A 19,742-nucleotide genomic window follows, 5' to 3' on the forward strand; every position below is an offset into this window, starting at 1 on the left:
GTTGTGTTCCATGGATATGGCATTAAATAACATTTTACTATTCTAAATGCAATGGTAGCCATTTGGCAATATCAATAAAGCTTTTTGGAGGTTTGTGCTATATGTAGGCAATAAGGAACAAGGAGGAGTGGTATGTGACTTTTCCTATTTATGTTCCTCCTTTTCAATCAATGACATTTATTTATTAAGCCCTTTTTACAACAGCAGTTGTCACAAAGTGCTTTTACAAAAACACCTTTTCTAGTGTATCTTGTCAGCCTTTGTTTGGTGTATGCCTTTCGTTTCGGTTGTTCTGTCTTGTCTTGTTGTGTAGTGTTTTATTTGCTATTATTCAAGTTCTGTTATTAAATGTCCTACATTCTCTCTGCGCTTGTGCCCATGCCTCTTCAAACACGACAATACCCTAGGTATATATCATCTCATCTTCATCTCATCTCATCTTTATATCCCAAACAATATATTTTCTAACGCCAGAGAGCAAATAGGAAATATGAAAAGTTATATAATGTATACAAATGAGAAGCATTGAAGGACTAAGGCAGGAGTTTTAGTTAGTATCAACGAAAGTTGCTGTCTTTTTCCATTTTGTGTTGAACCTTTGGTTGGAGGGTGGGTTAATGATGCAAGGCTGAGCTACAGAATGTCAATTACATGCCTGTACCATCCTCTGGGTCATTAGCGTGGGGAGCCGTCAGAGGGCCAAGTGCATCCCAAATGGTTTCCTATTCCCTATTTAGCATTACATAGAGAATCTGTGTCATTTTGGGACAAACCTTATTCTACAACACCACTCTCCTGCTGCTGGGATTTTAATCATGACCTATCATATACAGTCATGGTATTGAATATAGTCTTATAGGACATTTACTGTATGTCCTTGCTGGTAATTATGATTTACATAAAATGTGTTCTGTCCTTTGACATGATCTCAGTGAAGATTCTCTATGAAGGCCTCATTATTTTCAAAAACCTCAGAGGGGTCAATCACCTCACCTTTTAATATTAGAGTGAAAAGAGAATTTTGAATTCATTTAAAGCTATAAACCTAAGTTAGTATTTTTTTGTTTTACATATATGCTTGGTTAACGTGAACAGGCAAGATTTAACATGCGGATTAAGGGTTGATTATATCATTGATGAAAATTCACCTCTCTCAGCAATCTATGTTGTAGTATAACTTTACTGATTGCTCTCAATCTAAAAAACAAACAATATGTTCACTATTACCAGTGCAAACAAAAATGGTTTATTAGACTATACAATCAGCGAAAACTGCACAATTATGACTGAAAAATATAGGAATTGTCAGAATTTGTAGACAAACCTGTTTATGAAAGTGCAATGTCTGATCTATCCTACCTTGTCAACTGGACATCCATTGGTTCTTTTTATATTGATTTAAGTATGTTACCAACAAGTGGTATGTTACCAACAAGTTTTCCAGCCTTCTGTTAAATATTCAAAAAGGTTACTGTTAAGATATTCATAATTATTTTAAATGTAATTCTTTTTAAACATTATTCTAAAGTAAAATATTGAGTAAATCGACACCAACATGTTCTTTGTATCATGTACGGTTCATGGATCACAGGGTCTTACAGAAGGTTTGTATAGATTGAAAAAGTCAATACATGTTAGAAACATCTTTGGCGGCTATTACATCAGTGAGTCTGCTTGGATAAGTCTCTAAAAGCATTGCACACCTGGACTGTAAAACATTCCATTATTATTGTCAAAACTCTTGAGCTCTGTCAAGGTGTTGAAGGTCAATGGCTAGACAGACATTTTGATGTCTTGCCATAGATTTAAAAAACAGATATAAGCCAAAATTGTTACTTGGTTTCTCAGAAATCAAAGAAAAGCACAATTATTCATTTCAGTCATACTTCAATTTCAGTAATAACATAAATGTATTCTGCAATACACTGTATATACCTCAACGGACCATAATGGATCAAGTTAGGTCAATTATCACAATAGATTTGAGACAATAATGTCAAAGAGATTTATATCCTTTTGCCATCTTTCAACTTATCAGATCAGCTCCAAAAACTCTTCCATCACAAGATCTGGATTGGGTTTTGCGGATTATAATACCAACCAGATGATGAAATACTCTTGGAAAATGTTGGACGCAATAAAGACTAAAAGATAAAGTCAACACCCACATTAAAGTGTATGGGTGATTTTAACAAATATTGATATTTTACAGAGTAAAGAGATAAACTGACAACATTCTGGTGGCTTTCCATGGTTGCAATTGGACAATCATTTTGATATCATGATCCTTCCAATGACAGTTCAGTCTATACATTTGAAATCAGTGGCATGTGACTGCTCAATAATGGTTTCCATGATGAACTCTAGCTTTACACACCACTTCAACCAGGAAGTCATGTGGTTCAATGTTTGTGAGGGCATTCACCTGATCTGCATGCCTTTTTCATTGTGTTTTTCTAAATTAACAATGGGGTTTTAGTCTCACAATTGTACATTTAACTATTGTGTTTGGTGCAGTATTTTGCAAGTAAAAAATTATATTTGACTTGTTTTGTACGCAAAGTTTGCTGGGCACCATCTGTGCCTTCAGATAAACAGTAATCACTGCCGCAGTACATCTTATGGTAGTGGGGAACCCAAACACACTACATACATTGTGACCCAGATAGGACCACAAGTCTTACAAAAGAGACAAAATGGATCATATTTACACTTTGCAGTCAATTTTATATAACCTATATGTTGCACCAAAAGTGGCACAGGAAAGTAAAAAGAAACATAAAAGTAAAACCATTATTTCTTGCTTTGACATTACAGACTTTATTGTGTTGATTAATGGCAAAAGCTGACCTCATGTTGTAACAATAAAATGTGAAAAATTCCAAAGGGGATTCCTTTTGAGTGCTTTGAGAGAAGGCTTAAGGTCAGTGGGACCTAACTCCAGTCCTGGTGAGCCCCAAACAGCAGACCATGGGGTTTTAGACCCAGGCAACTCCCCTCATTCGACTCATTTAAGGCATGCAGTTCAGCTGACAACATGAATCCGATGAGCTTGTCTGGTGAAACTAAAACTGTGTGTACAATTGGGGGTACCTCAGGACTAGGGAAACACTGATAAAGGGAGGAAAATATTTGGGACACACCTGTGAAGAAGGGCAAGGGAGAACATTTAGGTATAAACGGTCAGGAGGCAGCCCATAATTGAGACAAAGATACCTGTCACCCCTTCCCATTGTATCCTTGCCTGGGGTAAGCTGGCCGGTGATACATGCAAGGACTTCTACACCTCTTGTATAAATTACCTTACCTAGGGCACACAGCCCACTTCCATTGGTTGTAACAACATTATTTAGGTCAGATTGGGTGCAGGCAGACTGAGGCAAATCCTCTGGCTGCTGGTATTCTAAATAACAAGCCTGTTCTAAGCACTGACACAACATAACAGCCTGGAGCCAGAACTACAATATTCATTGTTCTGACCCCCTCTGTTCAGCCTGCCCAAACTCAGTCAGATGTACAATTATATAACCGCTTTCCTGAAAATGTTCCTAATTATTTTCTCTAATACTTTTCTTACAAATTTTCATGAACAAATAATTCAAACTGAGGGTGCGGATAGTGCCTGCAGAGGCTCTAGGTTGTGTATTGAACTCTTGGGAATATACGAAAACAATGCAAGATAGATTTTAGAATACTCTTTTAAGATTCAAGACCAAAAATATAAGGCAAACTATACCGTGTGAAACAATGTGCGTAGGCAGACTGGGACAAGAATTCCTACCTGGCATTTTATCCACACCTGTCCCTAATTCCCCCACCTGCATAGTGTGTAATTTCAATCGCATAGTGTGGAAAAGATCCCAAATATTTTTTGACTGTACCTGGCCTCTCGAACAAAAGTTGCAGATCTTCTTCTGAATCTTTGGTCCATAAGCTACATAAGCTTTTGCTTATGTAGTATTTTTCTAGTAAAATCATATTTGACGTGTTTTGCTGGGCAACGTCTGTGCCATTAGTTAAAAAGCAATCACAAACGATCAATCCTATGGTACTGGGAAACCAAACCAACTATTCAAACTGTATACAAGTTTTACATAAGAGACCAAAATGATCCTATTCACACTTTGTAGTCCGTTTTAAGATTAGCATACAGGCAATTTTTTATATATATATATATTTTTTTTTTTCAAATCAGTAACTCTTAAGATTCTAATGTACGTTTTTTATTAGCAGGTTCTCCCCCAAAAAAGAAGCCATTGCAAACTCAAGCAAACTTCTACAGCAGCCAAGGAGAAAGTGAAAATAAACATGAAACAAACCCTAGTTGCAGCAGTAGACTAAGGGCTTGTTTGAATAACAATCAATTTTCCCAGACAAATCAAAGAAGTCTGAAGACACCATTCCATTTGTTTGTTTGCAGATACCAATATCTTGAGAAGCCCCCTTCGGTAGCGTGCGACACATTTCCCGATTGAGCCCCCCCTGGAGGTCTGCAAGTGCAATGAGAATTGCGTCAGTACTGCATCTAGTTTCTGTGCAATGCGCATGCACATCACCCGATTTAACCCGTTAAATGACGCCCACAATCCTGCGTGGTACGTCTCGAACATGCTAGTGTAAATTAATGTGCTATGGAAACGATTATGCAAACTAAGATGATTCTAGCTAGCGTTTTTGTCTCTCTCCTGTAACGTAAATATGCCCAGAGTCGCTGTCTCTGGGGTACCTCGTAGCATAAATTCTGTAGTGTGCACCACTTTGCAGAAAGCACATGTACATATCGGCACATAATAGAATAATAACATGGAAATGACGGTACGCTACTTCCAAACAACAATAATGTAATACAATTGAGATGCCCCCATAACTAGAAATGGCATGGTAGCCTAGTTCTGGTTCTAATCCCAGAGCCAACAAGGTGAAAATAATCTGTCCCAGGGCAAAACTGTTAACCTTAATTGCTTCTAGGTTGTTGCTGTAAACAGGAATATGTTTTTAGCATATGTACATGGTAAAAAAATGTAAAATAAAAGGAACGCACAGAACATGTTCCATACATGAGCAGAATCAAGAACACCACTGGAGATAAAACATTCCACTTGAATTATGCCTCTACTCTGGGCCATCTTGGTTTCCATCTTGGTTTCCATCTTGTGCTGTCTGTCTCAGCATCTTCTCTGCTGTCAATGAGCTTATTTTGTTCTCTCTCTGTCTGCTTCAGCCTTACAGTGGATATAAAACGTCTACACACCCCTATTAAAATGCCAGGTTTTTGTGATGTAAAAGAATGAGACAAAGATAAATCATGTCAGAACTTTTTCCACTTTTAATGTGACCTATAATGTGAACAATTCAATTGAAAAACAAACTGAACTCTTCGAGGGGGAAAAATGAAAACCTTACCTTAAAATAACCTGGTTGCATAAGAGTGCACACCCTCTTATAACTGGGGATGTGCCTGTGTTCAGAATGAACCAATCACATTCAAACTCATGTTAAATAGAAGTAATTACACACCTGCCATCATTTAAAGTGACTCTGATTAATCACAAATAAAGTTCAGCTGTTCTAGTAGGATTTTCCTGACATTATCTCTAAGCAAAATTCATGCAGAGAGCTTCCAAAGCATCAGAGGGATCTCATTGTTGAAAGATATCAGTCAGGAGAAGGGTACAAAATAATTTCCAAAGCATTAGATATACCATGGAACACAGTGAAGATATTAATCTTCAAGTGGAGAAAATATGCCAAGAGACATTACCAAGAACTGGACGTCCCTCAAAAATTTATGAAAAGACAAGAAGAAAACTGGTCAGGGAGGCTTCCAAGAGGCCTACAGCAACATTAAAGCAAATGCAGGAACCTCTGGCAAGTACTGGCTGTGTGCTACATGTGACAACAATCTCCCGTATTCTTCATATAAATGAATATGATATCTTACAAAGAAAAACATCAAAGCCTGGCTGAAGTTTGCAAAAACAAACATCAAGTCTCCCAAAGGCATGTGGGAAAATGTGTTATTGTTTGATGAAACCAAGGTCGAACTTTTTGGCTATAATTCCAAAAGGTATGTTTGCCGCAAAAACACTGCACATCACCTAAAGAACACCTTACCCACAGTGAAGCATTGTGGTGGCAGCATCCTGCTTTAGGGCTCTTTTTCTTCAGCTGGAACCGGGGCCTAAGTCAGGGTGGAGGGAATTATGAACTGTTCCAAATAGCAGGCAATTTTGACACAAAACCTTCAGGCGTTCGTTAGAAAGCTGAAGAGGAAGTTCACCTTTCAGCACGAGAATGACCCAAAGCACACATCCAAATCCACAAAAGCATGACTTCACCAGAAGAAGATTAACATTTTGGAATGGCCCAGCCAGAGCCCAGACCTAAATCCAATTGAACATCTGTGGGGTGATCTGAAGAGGGCTGTGCACAGGAGATGTCCTTGCAATCTGACAGATGTGGAGCGCTTTTGCAAAGAAGAGTGGGAAAATATTGTCACGTCAAGATGTGCTATGCTATTAGACCCCTACACAAAAAGACTGAGTGCTGTATTAAAATCAAAAGATGCTTCAACAAAGTGTTTGTTTAAGGGTGTGCACACTTATGCAACCAGGTTATTGTGAGTTTTAATTTTTTCCCCCTTAAAGATTTCATTTTGTTTTTCAATTGAATTGTTCATGTTATAGGTCGCATTAAAGGTGGAAACATTTTTGACATGATTTATCTTTGTCTCATTCTTTTACATCACAAGAACCTGCCATTTTAACAGGGATGTGTAGACTTTTTATATCCACTGTATACTGTACATAATGCTAACCATATAATAACAAGCCAACCGTTTAGGTAATATTACAAATGAGTGCTTGTCATAGTGTTCACCAGAATCAACATCTACTCTAAGTATGGGTAACTATTACACAGTCCCACATTTACATTTAACCAAAGTGTCATTGGTTTCACTTTTACAGTTGATGGCTCATCACCCAATCAAGAAATGAATAGTGCTTTACTTAGCAATGTATTAAAGACTACTCAGGTATTCCAGAAATGTTTTAATCACAGCACGCCAATGCAGGAATTAAGGAGTCAAGACATTTTACGCAACTTAATCCAGTGATTCTCATTCATTTTGGGTTGCCAAGCAACTGTAGTTACCTTAGAGTTTCCAGATATCAATTTCTTTCAATAGAACTTATTTACATGCATCTTTATGTACAGTAGTATCATAGGCTAATTCCTTTTGTTCACCATGAGGAAGTGGTCACCCAAAACACATCATAAATATGTAGTGTCACGTTACCAGACATCCAAGATTTCCACACAATCCATTTGTCTTGAGTAGGCAGTTTTAAAAAGAATTGCTATGAGCCTGCTAGCAAAAAGTGACAACAATCCTATGCTCATTGGAAACATTGCTTGTTAACCAGGCACACCGGAGGAGAACACATTCCCTAGCAAACAACCATGAAAGAGCTTGTGTGTGACCAACCTACCACAGGGAGTCGCTAAAGCACAAAAACATCAAGTCAGAGCAGTTCAACATCTCCCCATTCCACCCCCGGGTGGCGCTGAGACAATTTGCACAGCCCTTTGTGGGACACGCTGACAATGTCGGCATGTTGGAATTGAATTTTATGAAGTTCTACATTCAAAACAGAGTGGATTGTTCATTATAGCGGCAGGCTCCAGCAAAACAGACAAATGTGCTGGCCACATGCTTTCATTAGAGGAATTATGAGGATAACACATTTTTATGGTTGACAAAATCCAGTTTTTATAAGCAAAAGAAAAGGATGTTTTAAGTGAAGTGACAATGGTGCTTAGTTGGATGCTTTTGTATGCCTGAAACCCTAAAACGATGAGTCAGTCTACTTACAGCCCTCCCTAAATTCTATAATTGCATCATGAGCATCCTGACCGGCTGCATTACAGCACAGTTTGTGAACAGCTCCGCACACGGCTGCAACGCTTTCAAAGCGGGTGGTGAAGAAAGCCCTACGCATCGCTGCCTTTGTGCCCCCGCCCATCTGGGGAAATCTATCTGAAACAATGCGTAAAGAAAGCGTGGAGCATCATCGCTGTTCCATCTACAGTCGTTCATCAACCAGACACACACGCCCCACCCTAAATCCCATCAATCCATCCACCATACCATCTACACACACACATTCTGTACCTAACACACATAAATGCACACCCATACACAATATGTAACTACCTATGTTAATATTCAATAAGTTTTTCATATTTGTTTTCTAGCATTGTTGTTAGGTGTGCCTCTGTATTCTGTCCATACGACTATTTAAATCTTTTCCAGAGAGGTGGCTGAGTGGCAGACAGTCTGATCCCTGTGTCTGTTTGGTGGAACATATCCTGAGCAGCGGGAGGTGTTTACAAAATAGGGCAGGCAGTTGTTATGTCCCAAATGACACCCTATTCTCTAAACAGTGCTCTACTTTTGAACAGGGCCCATAGGAAGGGGCGAACACAACAGCCTGCCTAAGGTGAATAACCCTTAGAACGCTAGAGAAAAAAAAACCCAATTACAGCTTGTAATAGCAGAGAAGACTCATGGTCTGTGTCAGTCAGACAGGGGATAACGACAGGGTAAAAGAGCACATTAGACATCGGATGTATCGATTGGTGGATTCTGGATGGACACGGTGAAATGGGTGTGGATATGAGGCAATCAGGGGAAGAGTCATGGAAATGGCCTCCCTGCTGACCTGGAATCACTGTGTGTGTTGCCAAGGGCTACCTATTGGATGCATTTGACTGTGAGCCCTGGTAAAAGGTAGAGCCCTATGTATGGATTGTGTGCCATTTGGGACATCCTTGAGCAATGCCCAGCTCCACACCCAAAGGCCTTTTCACAGTTCAGATACACATAACTCAACAGTCACATCCAAAAAGGCTCATTGAAACAATGTCCCCAATGAAAAAAGAGACACCGATAAAAAGATGGAAAGGATCGTTAGGTGTCAAGGGAATAACAACCACTTTCTGGGAATATCTTCATGCAGTTAAGACCATATTGCCCCAGGGTGCTAATCACATGGATCTCGGAATGAAAACAAATTCTGGGTCTGAGGAACTGGCACATAAAGCACAATGTTATATACATATGGTTAAAGGGGGTTTATCTTACCTCCCCTTTGTTCTCCTGTGTTTTCCTCTTCAGTTGGATGTTCCAGTTTTCAGCGTCCAGCTCAGCACAATGAGCTATTGTCATAGCAACGGGGCTGGAGAGGTCCAGGCCTGGAGGGCCATATGTGACTTCTGGTCCTAGTAGGATATCACAGCTTTCCTCCGTCTGAAGACTGAAATTCACACATAAATATCAGTTCCTTCTGAAAATACAGAGGGTCTTCTTAGTTTTTTCCGCATAGAAGAATCAATTCATTGGTTTAGGTAGAAGCCTACGTAGGCAACAAAAAGCTTGTAAGTCTCACTATGCCAGGGGAGGGGACAACAAATGACATGCTTACATGATGCTTAGGATGTTGAAGGTTAAAATTAGAACACATTGCCGTAAAAATAACCTTTGACTCCACAAAGGGTTCTTCAGATCAAAATGATTCTTGATGCCACACTTATGTCTTTTAAAATGATTATTGTCCTAACAATATGCTACAGGTAAGATGGGATAAAATGTCCAACAATAAATTGAGTTTGTACATAAAAAAAAAATCAAGGAACAACTATAACCCTGTTTCCAAAAAAGTTGGGACACCTTAAAATTCAAGTAAAAAAGGAATGCAGTAATGTGAAAATCCTTTAAAAACTATATTTAATTGAAAATAGTACAAAGACAACATATTAAATGTTGAAACTGAAAAATGTTATTGTCTCTTGAAAAATAAATGGCCACTTTGAATTTGATGCCAGCAACATGTTTCAAATAAGCTGGAAGAGGGCCAACAAAAGACTGGATGAAAAGTTGTGTAATGTGAGAAAAACCCTGGTGGAACATCTCACAACTAATTAGGTTAATTGGCAACATATCAGTAGCATGATTGGGTATAAAAAGAGCATCCCAGAGAGGATGAGAATGAGTCTTTCAGAAGTAAAGATGGGCAGGGGTTCACCACTCCATGAAAGACACCGTGGGCAAATAGTGCAAATATTTAAGAATAATTCTCAACATAAAATTGCAATATTGGATAGCCGTGATCTTCAGGCCCTCAGGCGGCACTGCATTAAAAACAGACAGGATTCTGTAGTGGAAATCACTGCATGAGCTCAGGAACACTTCTGAAAAACATTGTCTGTAAACACTGTTGCTGCATCCACAAATTAAAGTTAAAACTCTACCATGCAAAAAAGAAACCATATATTAACCAGATCCAGAAACGCTGCCACCTTCTCTGGACCTAAGCTCATTTTAGATGGACTGAGGTGAAGTGGAAAACTGTGCTGTGGTCTGACAAATCAAAATGTGATTTGTTTTGCAAATCATCAACCACGCATCATCTGAGCGAAAGAGGATAGGGACCATCCGGTTTGTTATCAGCACACAGTTCAAAAGCCAGCATCCATGATGGTATGGGAGTGCATTAGTGCACATGGCATGGGTGACTTGCACATCTGTGAAGGCACCATTAATGCTGAACAATATATACAGATTTTGGAGCAACATATGCCACCATCCAGACAAGGTCTTTTTCAGGGAAGGCCTTACTTATTTCAGCAAGACAATGCCAAACCACATTCTGCACGTATCACAACAGCATGGCTCCATAATAAAAGAGTCTGGATGCTAAACTAGCCTGCCTGCACTCCAGACCTGTCACCCGTTGAAAACGGCCGGAGCATTATGAAACAGAAAATACGATGGAGTAGACCCTGAACTGTTGAGCAGCTGAAATCCTATATCAAACAAGAATGGGAAAACATATCACTTTCAAAACTACAGCAGTTGGTCTCCTCAGTTCCCAAACGCTAACTGTGTTGTTATTGACGATTTCAGCTGCCACTTTGATGCTACCGCAACAGATTAATGAATAGAGTCGTTTTCTGCTTGCAATACAGATTTGCCATAGAAGTGCAAAAAGTTTCGATTCATGAATTTGGACGATACTAATAACACTTATTACAGACTGGGACTGAATAATGGATTGTTTGAAAAAAAAAAAGTACACTAGTATATACTATACAACTATTATGGGCCTTCTGGATTATCTTTTGGTGAGTGAACTGAATTTTGGACGAACTATCCCTTTAAATTCTAAATTGGCAAGTATTTTTCCAAAAACGTTTTACATTTTCAGTTTCAACATTTCATATGTTGTCTTTGTGTCTATTTTCAATTAAATATAGGGGTGAATGGTTTGCACATCACTACATTCTGTTTTCATTTGCATTTAACGCAAGGTCCCAACTTTTTTGCAAACAGGGTTGTACATTAACATTACACATTAAAATGTTACATTAAAATAATACTATTGAAATCCAATTGAAATCCTAATTTACTGAACTAATACATTCTTCATGTAAAGGGAGACATATTTTAGACAATGTATGGTAAGGACTTGCGTGTGGACTGGTAATAGCCTTTCAAAGAGATGTGTGCCAGGCGCTTGGCCGCTCCATGACTTTCATATTCATCAGCCTTGTGTTTATCATCTGCGAGTCATTATCTAAACTCTTCATCGATCCTTGTGGTGGTGCTGCATGAAATGAAAGCAATTAAAGGAGAAGCACTAACGAGGGTGGTGGAATGTGCAAATTCACAAAGAGCAAAAAGAGAGCAGTGTGCAGGTGTTTTGTTCCCAGAATCCCTACAAGAGACAGACTTGTAAAGAATACAATTTCCCTTCAAAGGTGATGTGTTAAAAATGGGCTGTCAATACATATGCATTATCTGCATGTTGTGTTGCTAGAAGGGTTAGGTGGTATGTCGGTGGGCGGTTGCAACGGTTTGAAAAGGCCATGGAAGATCAAGGCGAGATGCCTTCACAAAGCTCTCTAAGCTCATATCAGTCATCACAGATCAGAGATTTGAGAGCAGTGCTTTGTCAAGATTTCCTTCCCTGAATAAAGAGTGATTTAGGCTATATCCAGATCCTTGAGTGAGCAAGGTGGAAAGTTCACCGCGTTCAAATACTCTGTGCGCTGTAAAGATATACCCTAAAGCATAAACAAAGTGTTGTGGCACATAAATAAACATGTTGTTAATTATTTTGGTTAGACTGCAGTAGTGTGTATTGTCATACACAGGTTAGGACCTTGTTGATTCACATTATTATTTTATTTTTTCAGAGTCATTAACTACTATATAATGCAGACACACACACACACACACAAACACACACTTAGACTTTCCAAAAATTTTCAACATCTGAAAAAAACAGTACTTCAATTGTTAAAACATTACATTTCATAATAATAGTATTTCACTGACTTGCAGTTATACTACAGAGCAAGATTCTGAATATACTACCTAAAGGGCAAGGTAATAAATAGCAATTCAATATCTGGTTCATTATTTCTGGTTCATATTAACAGCATCTCATATACTCATCCTTTACATTTCTATATAGATGAGCGCTAACCCCTCACTGTAAATCACCAGGGGATGTTCTTTCTTTTTTTGGGGTAAATTCTGTAATCCAATACAATAGTATCTGATTGATCGGCCTGTTTTTGAAGAGTTTTCCCACATTATACCAAATACCACATATTAAGATCACAGAATCAGGTTTTTCAGTGATATGCAGAGGTCTATATTTCCCTGATCTATGCCTCATTTGTGGTGAGGCACAGATCTGGTGAAGTTTAAAAAATATTACTACAGCATTAAAAATTCCAAGGAGCTCATTATAAAATGGAAGACATTACTAGAGCAAACCATTAGGCCAAACTAACTAACTAACCAACTAACTAACTAACAGGGCAAGAAGGGCCCTGGTCAGGGAAGTGACTAAGAACGCAATTACCATTTTAACAGAGCTCCAGAGTTTATATGCAGAGATAGGAGAAACTGCCAGAAGGACAACCATCTCTGCCGCACTCCATCAATCAGCCTCTTAGATATAAGCCAGTCCTAAGTTAAAGGCATATGACATGCTGCCTAAAGCACAAGGAAAATTATTATCTGCTTTGATGAGACCAAAATGTAAATATTATGCCTGAATGCCAAGTGCTACTTCTGGTGAAAACAAAGTACTGCTCATCACCTGGATAATACCATCCCTACAGTGAAGCAAAGTGGGAGCATTATGCTGTGGGGAAGCTTCTCATCCACAGGATATCTGATCAAGATGAATGGATCAAGATCCAAAGAGGGCCAAGCAAAAAAAAAGAAAATGGATCCAGAGTGCAGGCTTTTACTCAGACTGGGGTGAAGGTCCATCTTTCAACATGACAACAACCTGAAGTACACAACCAAGGCAATACTGGAGTAGCTTCAGGACAAGTCTAAGAATATACTTTAATAGCTTGGCCAAAAGCCCATAATTTGAACCCGATTGAACATCTGTGGGAAGACTCGAAGATTACAGTTCATTGACATCTGTTTATGAAAATAACCTTTAATGTTTTACCTTCAATTCTTGTTTTGATTAAAACCACTTGAATTTTTCTGTCCTTTGTTGTGTCTCGTTACAAAATCGTAAGTGGGTTGTTGGAAAAGTATGTGTCTATAACTGCAACCTATCAAAGTAGCTTAATTATTTGACACTGTTCAATTTTACGACATATACAGCAGTCAACTTAACCAAATTACTTTTTTTAAGTAAATACATTTTTAACCTCTCCTTGGTTGTGGTGCCGTTCACCTTTTAAATCTCCTCTGAATCTAACTTCCTAGTTTAATCAAGATATTCCAGATTTTGGGGATCAAAACTTTCCCAATCACTTATTTTGTGTTTTGAAAAACACAAAATAACCTATAATCCCTGATTAATGGATTGGTTTGTCCCTATAGAGGAACTCTTGAATTACAAAATAACTAACCCTAACTAGAGGATAAGAATAAAAATGTTCTGTTTTGAAAAGAAAATATTATCTGATACTGATCAGATAACTTCAAAAAAATATGTCAGCCAGGGTGTTTTCAAATAGCAGCCCTAGATGGATTTGAATGGTCTGGCAAAAGCTCTGATTATTTGTCATCCAACAGCACAGAGCCTGATCACACATTCCACAGTAAGAGTAGCTAAGCAAAGAGCAGATTACCTGAGCTTTAAGTAGCTGCCTACCACTTATGACTGAGAGGAGTCTAGCAGCACCAGAAGCACCTAAAAGCAGAAGTGTCTCTGGCTCTTATCCTGTCGAGTCCCAAATGGTACCCTATACCCTTTAAAAGGGCACAACTTCTGACCGTGACCCACATCGCACTTGTCAAATGCAGTTCGCTATTTAGTAAATAGGACGCCATTCGGGACGCGCGCCTCTCTTTTTCAATTCCACTTGTCATCATCATGAAGGGTCCCGTGCCTACGTACGGCTCGGCTGCCTTTCTGGCCCTGGATGAGGTGCATTATTCAAAGTGACTGATGACTCACTCTTCAGGGACTGGGGAGCCGTGCAAAGTGGCATATTGGGCCACAACGCCACAGAGAGAAAGAGAGAAGTGAGGCAATGTGGGGCTTAATAAATGCGCACATTAACATGCTCCATTAGCTTTACCTTTTTTTGCTTGTACTCTCCCACCTGCCTGTCCAGCTGGGTTTTTGTCATTTTTTTTACGGTAACGCATTGGCACATGTCTTGGGAGGAAAATGGGGATGCATCACATTGGTACCTAAGGGTAAAAACTGTACATTACAGCCTCCGATTGGTTGCCCATATTGAGCCATGATTTTTATATACCCTATTTCTCTTCTCTGTCTTTCCCAACCCATCTTTCACTCATTTCTGAAGAGGATGTGGGTAAAAAACTCTATACAGCCAAATTTAACCCATAAATGTAATTTTACTAACCATTGTACTAACTTTATTCACAAGCTTAGGACAATAAGAGACACTGAGACTTTTACCTGTGGCAATACTGTAAGACCTGCTGGAGTTCAGGAGAGCTAATACAACATTTCAACAGGACAGCCAGCATACAGGGCCCATGACTGTATTCCAAATGGCATCCCATTAAAAACACTAGTGTACATACTAGTGTACAAAACAGGAGACTCCAACTTTGAAAAACAAAGGTATGCAATATAAGAAATGTTTCAGCCTTGTGTATTTTTTTTGTTGTTACTTTTTAGACCACCATCAGACTCTGTCTATACTGAGAAAGTTTGGTTGATTCTTCCCTAATAGGTTAAAGGTTTAATCTTACAAAACACAAAAAGCTTTCATCAAACAATTGGATGTCAAGGAAAGAATATCTCAAACCTAACCAAAACCAACCAATAGTCTTCAAAGGATTCCCTCAAAACCTTTGACAAAAGTTCAAAATAATAACCCAAGAAAATAAGCTTTGATGGAATTCTATTATGGTGTGGAGAAGTCTGTTGGCTGTGGATTGCTTGGTTTAGAGAGAAGAAAGGATGCAATTCTCTGCTTGCTCCTCTGGCTGGCGAGGATAGACAGTGAGTGACAGCTCTCATGATGACAAGTCCACAAACCTCAGTCAGGGAGAGATGTCTACACAGTAAACAGACTCAGCCACATAGCGCTGATTCAGTCACAAAGAGTGGAAAAAAGCCAGCTCAAAAGGAAAGACGTGGAGGACGCGGCCAGTCTGGGCATTCCACTAACTTGTCAGACCTGAAACCATCTGTACTTCAAGGTATATTTCAGGCACATTTTAAATCAATCTAACCCTAACCCTAACCCATATACTCTGAAATATTTCACCCAGTTTTGGAATGCTCTGTGAATACTTTGAAGACAATGGATGTAGTTGTAATAATTGTATGCCAAGACGACAAAACTTAGCCTTATTAAGTCCCTATCTTTGAGTTTTCCACTGCTTGCTTCCCTCACTTTGAAATGGAAGGCTGTTAATCAATAGTAACAGCTCACAAGCCTGCAGCCACAGGGGCTTTTACCCAGAGATCATGGCAGCCAGAGGCCCCCTATAGTGGAACAAGTCCACTACCTGCTGGGAATACGTATATAACGCCAGTGTGTGTATGTGTGTGTGTTTCATTTATCATGGCTAGAACCAGCATGGTTCACCTAGGGCTGCACTGTTAATGAGTTCAGAGGCTAGAAACTCCACACATCAACAGATGACTGAATAATATAGACTTTATCTCCTTTATTTCAGTAGGACTAAATGAATCAAGACAACAGTGGATAGAAATAAACCCAGCTTTCTCCACATCAGCGGAACTGGCTCTGTTGCACACGAGAGATCAGAGCTGGAATATCACATGTGAAGCTGCATTGAAAATCATCAGATTGATCTTGACACCTAAATACCTCCAGTGGAGAGCGCTAGATATGCTGTGATGATCACTGGGTCCATCTGAAAGAGCTCTATGTGAACACAGAGTGGAAAGCAGACTGGAAGGATCACCAGCATTTATACTAAGCGGTAGTCAGTACATTACATTGGTAGTGAGCTTTCAGCTGGAGGTTTTCTTTGCCTAAATTAGCTGAATAAATATTAAGCTGTGTAGAATTGTAATGGGAAAACTATATGATGTTTATAAAGAAGCTGCGTAGTTCTACTGGTGAACAATAGTAAAGTTTGCTGAAAAAAGATGAAGTAGATATGGAGGGACAGAAAGACAGTTGGCCATTAAGCGGGTCTCACCTGGATTCACCCTGATTTATCACCATGTACATCTCCCAGGAAGTGTCCTCAGCAATCGTCCCATGAGGCACCAGCAGGCTGACGCCTGCAAGACACAATCAGAGTCAGAAACTACAACAACAACATAAGCAACAACAAAAAACACTTCATATATTGGTGGGATACATGTATTATGATTAGCATAACATTCCTTCCATTTAAAATGACCTTTTAAACTGCAGTTCCTAACACAATTACTCTCGTTTTTTTGTGTTTTCAAAAAGTGACAATTTCTAGGTATTCAATTCAGGAAAAATGTCAGTAACCACCTCCGAGTTTAACCAAGGTGGCTTTACTGAGAAAAAGATTAAAGGTTAAAAGATTAAAGATAATTCAGACAGTAAAAAACAGTAGCTGACAGAAAGATTACCTTATTGTTAAAACCCATCGCATCTTGTCATTAGCCACTTCATAAAAATAATTTAACATACTTTTTTATGACTTGTACTTGTCCTTGAGATAAACGTAAATTCCTCTCCACATACATTTCTATTTGACCACACTGTGAAGGAACAAATCTCGCACTGGACATTCAGTATTATGTATCACCACACAGCTTCATTTCACCATTTACCTACTAGAAATACAATTTACCTTGTATAATCTAAGAAGAAAACACTTAAAAATTTAACAAAAACAATGCATTAAAAAGGGACTGGGAGACAACATCTGTACAGGGGATTCAATATGGGCCCGTCTATAAACAGCAATGAAAATGCTTTGTTGTCCTCCTGCCTGCCACCTGCCCTGCCTTGCAAATGAACCAGTTAGCTTTCATTAAACCAACACCTGCCATCCTGTCAGATGTTTTACTGGTGATAGGCAGTGTAGGAGCCCTCCAGGACCTCTTAAATCATCAGTGTTAAAGGGAACCTTGTAAGCTCTAAGGTATAATTGTCTCATAGGCAAAGTTTGATCATCTACAGTTAACGTCAGAAAGGAGAAACTAACGTATAAGATTGTATTGAAAACAGGGTTCGAATTACGAAAACAGGGTTCCCTAATTAAGCTTTGGTCTCCCCCAAAAGATGTAAAAACCACAGGCCGGTGGAGTCAAAACATTTATATATCGTTCTTCTCTGTAATGGTAAATATTACAATGTATTTATGATATTCATGCCTGGAAGAATCTGGTAATATGATTTCAGACCATCCATTTCTTAACAAGCTGTCCTTGCAGACGACCCCCCTCCCCCACCCCCCACCCCCCCATTGTCATTGGATAATTTGCACTCTGATTGAACGTTGTCTGTGAATGTTTTCTTCGCGTGTATAGGTGCATGTATGTGTGTATAGGTGCATGTATGCTCATGCATGCATTCACGTGTGCTTGAGTGAGTAGGATATCCATCCTGTGAGAAGAGACTGGCAGTTAGCTGTCGGCCACGTATGATTGTCCATTCAATGTTTTCAAAGGCACTGCCGGGCATTGCAGATGTGAAAGAGGGCCACTTGACCACTGTGACTCTCTTCACTCACACACAGTCAGGAGGCTGAAAGAGGCTGATTTCACTGTGCCTCTCCAACCAAGCCGAGGGCCCTACATAGTGAGGGCCCAGGAGAAAGATGTCAGAGCTACAGTTCACATGGAACTGTTGACCCTGACAACTGTGGCAGTCCTCATAGCAAACTCCTCTACTCTCTCCACCAGTAGTCATCAATGATAAGAGGCCTGACCCCTGTTTGCCTGGGAGAACTGGTGAGAATGTAGAGGAATAACAAACACCTATCCTAGCTCCCTTTACTGGATCTACTTGAGAAACAACATGGATGAATCCAACAATACTGTAGAAACAACAAGGATCAATCCAACAATAGAAGCAACAAGAATGAATTCAACAGTACTGTAGAAAGAACATGGATGAAACCAACAGTACTGTAGAAACAACATGGATGAATCAAACAGTACTGTAGTAACAACATGGATGAATCCAATAGGACTGCAGAGATAACATGTATGAATCAAACGGTACTGCAGTAACAACATGAACACTACCAATTGCTTTTATAATGCATTACATATAACAATAGCCCATAGGGAACTACATAGAGAAAATTTGAAGAATTCTATTTGAGGTGTATTCCTGTTTTCGCTAACAAAGACAAATTGATTTATACTACAATCCCACTACTTGTAATATGGCAAGCATAAGGATGTTATTACTAAACCTAGAACTTTGTTTTCCTTTAGAATAGATGCAGATTGTAAAATAAATACTATCACAAGACAGTATCCTCAGAGAGTAGGCTGCAAACAGTAGTTTCTTTATTTAACAGATATTGGAACACACCAGTACGAGCCATCTAACTGACTTCAAACAGAGCTTAGTGTAATTCGGAGTCATTAAACACATGTAGCTTACCAGTATTTGGCACCACCAACCGGCCTCCCAGATGCCCAAATACGCCTGTCGTTTTCAGCTGAACTTTGGTGGGGGAGAGCAGGCCCTTCTTGGGGCTCCGTCTCTCCACGGTGCTGTTGCTGTAGTCCCGGTTCAGCCCTCTAGGGAAGGTCTCAGGGGGCTGGCCTTTGGGAGCGTGGTACTCAGCTCGGTCGGCCACACCTAATGAAACCATAAATGAGCTCTGAACTTTGACCTTGATGTCTGGCAGGGGGTCAAAGAGCTCTTTATTGTCTATGGAGTCCTGAAAGCAGATTGGGCTGCTGTAGGTCCGGCCCACTGTCAGATCTGGCTGCAGAGAAGAGCTGAGAAGCAGTGGGTTCCCTACAGAGATGAAGAGATACATACAGCCACATAGTCATGCCGTCATCTAAAACCAGTAGCTCTGTCTGAACAGTGGCTGAAGTAAAGCCCACTGAATACTGTCCACACTCTGTTAGCGATGGAATACAGGCTGAAAACAGGTAAGCTACATTACAGGTAAATACCCAGGCCATAAGATACTGCAGCTGTCCAGGCCAGGGCTGAGCCTTAGTCACTGGTCAGAGGTAGATTTAATTACCAAGTATACACAGCTTGATCTCCATAATCCA

General features: G+C 39.5%; 1 protein-coding gene across 4 annotated transcripts in view; it reads right to left on the reverse strand.

Moving 5' to 3' along the window:
• Positions 1-19,742, reverse strand: part of unc5db (unc-5 netrin receptor Db) — a 201,690-nt gene that overhangs the window by 17,330 nt on the left and 164,618 nt on the right. For 3 of the 4 annotated variants that reach the window (XM_010876658.4, XM_010876657.4, XM_020052799.2), the window contains 3 exons: positions 19,111-19,473; positions 16,709-16,793; positions 9,149-9,320 (listed from right to left, as the gene is read on the reverse strand). In XM_010876658.4, the coding sequence (XP_010874960.1) occupies positions 9,149-9,320; positions 16,709-16,793; positions 19,111-19,473 (620 nt within the window). The remainder of the gene's footprint in view (positions 1-9,148; positions 9,321-16,708; positions 16,794-19,110; positions 19,474-19,742) is intronic. The other variant, XM_010876659.4, reaches the window with a different exon arrangement.

This window comes from Esox lucius, chromosome 13 (genome assembly GCF_011004845.1).
Source record: "Esox lucius isolate fEsoLuc1 chromosome 13, fEsoLuc1.pri, whole genome shotgun sequence".
Lineage (NCBI taxonomy): Eukaryota > Metazoa > Chordata > Actinopteri > Esociformes > Esocidae > Esox > Esox lucius.